Source organism: Phaethon aethereus (assembly GCF_964289735.1).
Source record: "Phaethon aethereus genome assembly, chromosome: 1".
NCBI classification, from domain to species: domain Eukaryota; kingdom Metazoa; phylum Chordata; class Aves; order Phaethontiformes; family Phaethontidae; genus Phaethon; species Phaethon aethereus.
Genome location: NC_138575.1, coordinates 35404224 through 35411700, shown reverse-complemented (window position 1 = coordinate 35411700; position 7477 = coordinate 35404224). Strand labels below are relative to the sequence as shown.

At 34.9% G+C, this 7477-nt stretch overlaps 1 protein-coding gene across 1 annotated transcript in view; it reads left to right on the top strand.

Annotated features, from left to right (window-relative positions):
• Positions 1–316: 316 nt before the first annotated feature.
• Positions 317–7477, top strand: part of SCAF11 (SR-related CTD associated factor 11) — a gene marked incomplete at its 3' end in the record, with an annotated part of 30364 nt that continues 23203 nt past the window's right edge. Inside the window, exons 1-2 of the mRNA XM_082014141.1 lie at positions 317–389; positions 1199–1353. Coding sequence (XP_081870267.1) covers positions 329–389; positions 1199–1353 — 216 coding nt within the window. The 5' untranslated portion in view covers positions 317–328. The remainder of the gene's footprint in view (positions 390–1198; positions 1354–7477) is intronic.

Here is a 7477-nt window from a genome sequence, read left to right as displayed (position 1 = left end):
CGTAGAAACTTAGCAATGCATTTCACTTTTAAAAATGAAAGAACCATTGGTGGTCTAAAACACTGCAAAAGCTTTACATTTGTTGAACAAAAACAATTTTCAAGTGGAAGTATCAGTTGCTAGATAGCATTAATGGTGCTCATAAATTGCAAACAGATTGTGAATGATCTGTACGTAACTCTTAATGTCATGTGTTTCTACTCTACAAAGGTATAATGAAATGGAGAACACTCATGAAATCCATAGTGGTCATTTTTATTTTCACGTTGCAATCTAAATTAACCGTGTAAACTGTTTCTATGTTTTCCAGACTACATTTTGTGAGAAGATGAAGAACAGAAAGCAATGTATTCAAGATACTGAGGGTCAGAAGCATGAAGGCATGGAAGGTATATTGTTCAGGTTCAAGTTGTGAAAGTCAGATTTTACATTTACTCTCTCAATTAGTATGCTGCTTGTTTTGAAAGAAATTGTGTAAACATAACTACTGTCTCAGCATAATATTTTTCTTTGGCCTGTGGGGTCCCCAAATCCTTTCTTGTCTCTTCTGTTTTTTACTTGTTTGACTTCCAGTAGCAGAACAAAAATGGAGATAGCCATTGTTACTCAGAAAAATAATTAATTTAGAGTAAAATTCCAATTTCTTGAAGAATAGTTCTTGAACTTTTATATTCTGAAAACAATTTCTAACTTTAACAAAATGGGGAGCATTTCGTATTTAAAGTACATGATTAGGTAAATATTTGAGAATGTTCAGGTTATTTTAGTTTTCCTGTCTTAGAACTATTTTAAAGGTAGACCATGTGTTTATAAGATAATCAAAACAGACTAGGCTTGTCTAATTTATTTCAGAGCGAGAGAGCAAACATCTGAGGAGAAAGAACCCCAGAGAACAATGTCTAAATGACTGCATGGCTGATAGGAAACAGTGTGGTGCTTTTTTTATTTAAATAGCACTGGAGCTAACTTTCCTTTGTTTTTAATGGCAAATATTGGTACAGTAGTCTATGAAGTATGTTGTGTAGTACTTTTCACCTGAAATACATTATTTTAGCTACTGCTCTGGCCAGTGTCTTGACTGCATTAGACCTTAAAACTTGATTAATTTGCTTTTAACTACAGAATTATTATTCAAATCCAGAAGGACTTTGTTTCAAAAACTGTCAAAAATTCTAAGTGTCAATGTTAATAATACCAGGTGAAGAAAATGAAGAAAGCTGTTCCTGTTCTACTTTATTATACGACAGTGACACATGTCCCATCTGTCTGAACTGCCTTCTAGAACAAGAGATTGGTTTTCCTGAGAACTGCAGTCATACCTTCTGCATGACTTGTATTCTTAAATGGGCCGAGGTAAGACTGAGAACCAAGGTGTGTGTTTATTTTTTAGTGAAATCTATTACATCTACCTACTGATTTTTTTTTTAAGAAAATAAGTTATGCATTCTGACTTTGCACAGAACTGTTTCAATGACCAGTTTATAAATAGATCGTAGGAAAACTTCTCCTTTGTGTAATAAAGTACTTTGTGTTTTCTTTCACTACACAACATGACTTACTAAAGGTTACTAGAGATTAGGGATCAGTTAAAAAAAATGGTATTGGCTGTTTGGAAGATCAGACAGTATTATGTACATGTTGTAATACTGCAGCATCATTAACTTAATCTTCTTTTGTTATCCCTTATGCTGTTTGTCATATTGTCAACTCTCAGGACTGGGACCAATAGGTTTTCATGTTAGTCTGCAAATTAAATTACTCTGATAAAACCTTAGTTTTCTAACTCTAAAGAGAATTCAGCTAAAAGGCGTAGTGCTATTCTGAATTAAAAATTACCATTTTATTTATGGCTATTATTTGATCTATGTCAGTACCTTTGCAGATAGTTCTGGAACTTTAAAGAAGAATGACCTGTTGAACAAATTCTTGATGCTTTTGTTCTATTTAGTCCCTTTTTCCTCATACGTGTCCTGTGATCATTGCATTAAGTCTTTAGTACCTTTCCTGTAACTTTCTCAATTGCCAATATGAAACACCAAACTACAATTGCTTTATACTGTATTGTGGGGGTGCTTAAATGAGATGCTGCTTTTTGTCCTGCTTCTGTGCACTTGAATTTGTTGCCCATTGTAGTACAGACCACTGCTTGGTTTCTTTGCGGTGATTTTCTTTTGAAGTAAATGATGATTTTGGTTTCTGTATATTCTTTAACAAGTTGGTATCACTTGTATGTATGCATATATACAATATACTTATTTATGTATCATTTTTTACTTGTCATGTTTTTAACCTTATTTTTTGTGTTACTTATTACTGAAGGCAGACAGTAACATAAATCACTTCTTTCTGAAGGTTTTGTATGAACTTCAGAGTATTAAAAAAGCTTATAGATGAAACTTGGTTTAGATTCCCAAACCAGATAATAAACTAAGTCTCCTGTTGCCAGATCTTCTGTTCTGCAAATGATTAATTGCAGCGCTTCTATTTATAAGGGAACAGGAAACTCTCGTCCACAATTTTATCCTGACTTCCTTAGCTGCCTTATAATGGCAACTGGAAGGCAATAGTGACATGCTCAGGGAAGCAGTACAGTAAATGGAGGGTTTGCTGCTGGCTTTGAGTTTGTTCATATTGTCTAACAGATGCTTTTAAGCCCAATGAGGAAGGGAAATTTTCTTGTTTTAAAGAGGCAAACGAATGATACAACATTTTTCTTGTCAAAATTTTTTTTTTGGGCACGAAGTACTATCCAAATAGAGTAAAACCAACTTCTGTGCGTAAGAGTTTACAGGTGAAGTTGATGTGATGTCATAAAAAAGGCGGGAGGTGGTTTTTAAAGCTACATAAGGCTTCTACTGCTTCTTTCCGTTATTGACATCTGATGGGTAAATCCAGCCAGCCTTCCTTTTCTGAGGATACTTGGCAGTTGGACCTGTTGAGTTCATGAAACTCCATTGCCTAATCTAGTAGTTTTAATTGAAAGTAAAGGGGGGGAAAAAAAAGTGGTGAAAACTGGCTGACAGATGTTTCAGAGGTTTCAGCTGTGAGAAGCAGAGGTTTTATAGCTCGGAATGATAGAAACATATTATAAGCACTTGGCATGCTGATGCCATGTGGTTTTTGTGTCCACTATTAATATTAAGTAAATGTTTTTGCTATTTTTTGAGAAATGTTGCATTAGGTTTAGCTTTTTCTGCTAGTTTTTGGTTGATCATAACTAATGAAAACTATATAATTCATAAGAAGTGATTTTAACCCACTGAATAATGAAGATATAAATTATCCAGTTTTTAAATATATTCGACTAGATTCTGTTTAAATATAAAGTATTTTTATTGGGTACAAATAAATTGGTTTTAAGAACACTGTTTTTCTCTTTAAGCACTGGCGAATAACAAAATGGAGAATAAGATTATTGAGCAAAATCTTAAAAAAAAAAAAAGCATAATGTTCACTAACGTTCACATTACTTGAAATGCTCTTTTGTGTATCTACAGTTACACTCCATATACTTTGGAGTATATAGACTTTGCCAGCAGTCTGTGTTCAAGTTGGATATTTGGTGTATCTTTCTGTGTTGCATCTGGACTTCAAAATACAGCAGGAGCGAATACTACTTTAAACTGTTGTTTTCAAATTGTACATAATCATTGTTCTTCTGAGTTTATGGCTTTTATATATAACTGTGTAGATTCTAATTAAAACCAGGGTAGTTTAGGCAGACCGTAGGAGTTTGTTTACCATTTTGCTCCTTCTTTTAGCTATGGGAGATTTTCAACATTGCAACTGCAGTTAAGTGTGTTGTACCAGCAGGTTTTCTGTCTGGAAGCAGCAGCCATAACATTTTGAAGACCTCGCTTTTTGAGATGAGAGAGAGATAATATAGATAGATACATGTGCACTTAAAAGCAATACATAAAAATTGCTTTTAGGCTGCTATCTTCTGGTTCATTCCATGAAGGGCTAAAAAGGGATAGGAAATTTGCCACAGAACATGTAATATACTAGATCATGATGGCTAAATGTGAACATTTAGTTTCAGAATTATGTAGCATTACAGTTAAGTCAGTGCTGTATTTTCTTCCCCTTTGAAGAAAGATGTCCAACTCCTGATCTCCCCCTCATTTTTTCTTTTAGAATTCCCACTTACGAAACTGTTCTTCAAAGTAACTTTTGTTTTTTAAAGTCCCTTAAATTGTTCTGTTCTCTTTGGCTATGTTTACTGTAGTTAATTGCAGCATCCCAGAGCATTTCTGTGCACTAAATTCAGTTGCCTACACTGTTCAACTCTCCTATACTATTAAACTGTCATCTTGTGTGCCTTTGGCCGTGCTAACCAGTGCTCTCCCAAGAACTGCTGGGCAGCACTCGGCGGGCAGACTGTTGGGACTGTTTTCAGTTGGCATGCAAAGATTAATATAAATGTCATTCATCCCATGCTAGCTGTCAACTGTTTTTGTAAGCTGACATTGTGTAATTTACTAATGGAGACTTTCAAGCGTGAGACTTTGTATTTCAGTGAAATAAAAGATGATCATAAAAAGTAAAAGGCACTTAAATCTGGAGCTGAGATTGGACACACCCTTCAGTGGGAGTGCTGAAGGATAGTGTAAGTGAAGGGTTGCTTTCAGTATAAAGAACATGTACATGATAACATTATTCTGGCTACATAACAAAGAGGGAGCTTTGTCTATTGCTCTCTGTGTAGGAAAAAAACCCCACAAAGAAATCGTATCTAGAATCTTCAAACACCGTTGGTACCGTTGTGTTACACCGAGGGAAGTAATTATATTATGTGTTTATCTTGCCTGTAATACCACTAGTAGATTTAAACTAGTTGGGTCAAAACTATGATTTTTTTTTTAACTTTTTTTTTTCTGGTACGCTTGTATTTTTTATTTCAGTTGGTAAGCACACATGTTCTGGTTGATAATAGTTCTGAAAGCATTTAAGTAAAGGTAATGTGAGGAGGTTAACTAGGTGTTGATGGCAAGCAGATACGCGAAGTAGCCAAAACCACCTCAGCTAAGACAACTGCTTTAGCAGCAATAGCATCTTGCATTAGAGGAAAACTTTCTACTTTTATTCTATTCAAAGAAAACAATCTTAAATTAGAGGAGAGAAATACTTACTCTGCTTTATGGTAGGCTTTCTAACTTCCCTTCTGTTCTTCAGTGCTAATATACTGGAGATTTCTATCCTTGCTCTTCTATTAATTCCTTTTATGAACCATTATTAGAAGAGTGCTAAAGAAAAGGTTCACTGTGGTGTCTGCATTATCACAATGATTGTGCAAGAGACATTGATTTCAGTCACTCTCCCCTACTAATCTTATATCTCTCAGTCTCTGCACCTGCTTTCGCATTCATTTTTCTCATCTGAAGGATTTGAAAGTGGAGTACGTTCAGCTGTAAATTCTCCAAAGTATTGGGGCATATTCGGGTAGGCTCTGTGGAGTATCAGTGGTTGACTTAATAAAACTAAGCAGCTGGCACAAAGAGCTGTCTTGCATTACATTTCCAGCAGATGTTCAGTTCTTAGAATAGTCATTTCCTTTGTGCTGGTATAAGGTTTGAATCATTGATTATGTAGAGTAGACTGCACATGTATATTCTTCTGAGGGTAAAGAGTTTTACCTGTATGGTAACTGGAATTCTTAATGTGTGTGGTTTTTCTGATTTGGATTTCTTTTGTCCTGAAGGATATAGGAGGGAATCGGATTATGTGGCAACAAATTCCACAGTCATCTGCAGTATGGAGCGCTGTGGGCAGGGTTAAGATTACATTCATGAGCCAAATATGCAGTGTGTTCGAAGAAACACTAAACCTAAAAACCAAAACAATAATAAAAAACCTTCTTGTTCAAATGTGTCCAAGGTAATGCATACATGGACAACACATCTGAACTGTTGCATGAAAAAACTGTATTAGTCAAATTCTTTCAGAAAACCTAGACTTTAGGTAACTTTTTTCAAATTATATGTTTGTCTTCGTGGTGTACAGTTGTTCTTGGTATATTTCCCTGCTTAAGCAGGGTGGTTGGACAAGATGATCTCCAGAGGTCCGTTCCAACCTTAACCATTTTGTGATTCTGTGGTTTATCAAGTACATTCATGCAGCAGTTTATGAATGTTAATGTTGTTAAAGTACTGTGCAAAAATCTGTGTGTTTTTGAGTTTTGCTTCAATTCTTCCAATAATACAGTGTCAAAGGAAGTACAGTGACACATATGGTATCTTTCTTATGGAATTCACAGATCCTTACAAATAATGAATCATTTCATTCTTTCCTAAAGACAGCCACAATTCCAATAGAACTTGTCAACACTTTATGGCAATTTTGGATTGGAAGTTAAGGACTAGCCAACTAGAGAGAAGACAGCTGTTTAGAATTGTAACTAGGTAGTCTGTTGATTAGCTGTTGAGACTAGAATATCTGTTCTTACGCACTCTGTATCTTTACTATCCATGAATGATAATTCCAAAAAAACTTAACATCTCTTATCACAAATAGTGCTTTCCTAAAGCATAACAACAAAAACTTTAAATATACTTGCTTTTTTTAAGTAGACTGAAAAAAAGTTATACTGAATTTTTATGTACTTCTGGAAAATAGTGCATTTCCTGATGTCTTCCTCCTTTTCTTTCATCAAAATGTGGAGAGGTGTTTCTCACTATGTGTGGTGTTAGTCTCCCTTTTCACTGAAGCTGGAGGTGGAATTGTGGGCTTTTTAGTGTATTATTATTACTAGGTGGAGTGAAATACACATACACTACTTTTACAATCTAAACCTCACCTTTAAGCCTGTATTTAGTTATGAGAATCTGATATTATTTGTGTTGCTTAATAGGTTCTCTAATAAAGAAACAGTAAAGAGTGCAGGATCATGTTTCTTTTTGGATTAGCTTTTCAATACAGAAGTTGGGGGAAAAAAGACTTTATTATGGGCCACTTGAAGGGGAAAAAAAATACAGGGGAAGGGATTTACTGCAGCAACTTTAATTCCATACTCTCACATCTTGTTACTACTTGTTATAAAACCTCATAACATGGAACTTGATGAGATGGGGATATCTGCTAAAGTTATTTTATCAGCCAAATATGTTTTGGGGTTAGCTTGCACCTATTTGTATAGCTTCCTGAAAATTCCCAGCTGGAATATAGTAACTGCTTCAGCTTTTTGTCTACCTCACTTTGCTGAAATGCTGTTTGAAGCAATGCAGTTAAAATAAGGGACACTTCTTGAGTGTAGAGAGAGCAGTTTTGTGGTGCTTGTAGCAGTTACAGGAATATTCAACATTAAGCTATGCTTGTGGAGCTAAAGCAAGATTTTTCTAGAGGGTCATCAAAAATGAATAAAATACTATGAAGGCATTTTTTTTAAAAAACTTACACGCTTATGGGTAGCTTCTCAGGGATTGCAAATTTCATGAATGCTTACATATTTTATGAAGAGAATTCTCTAGATATCACAAGA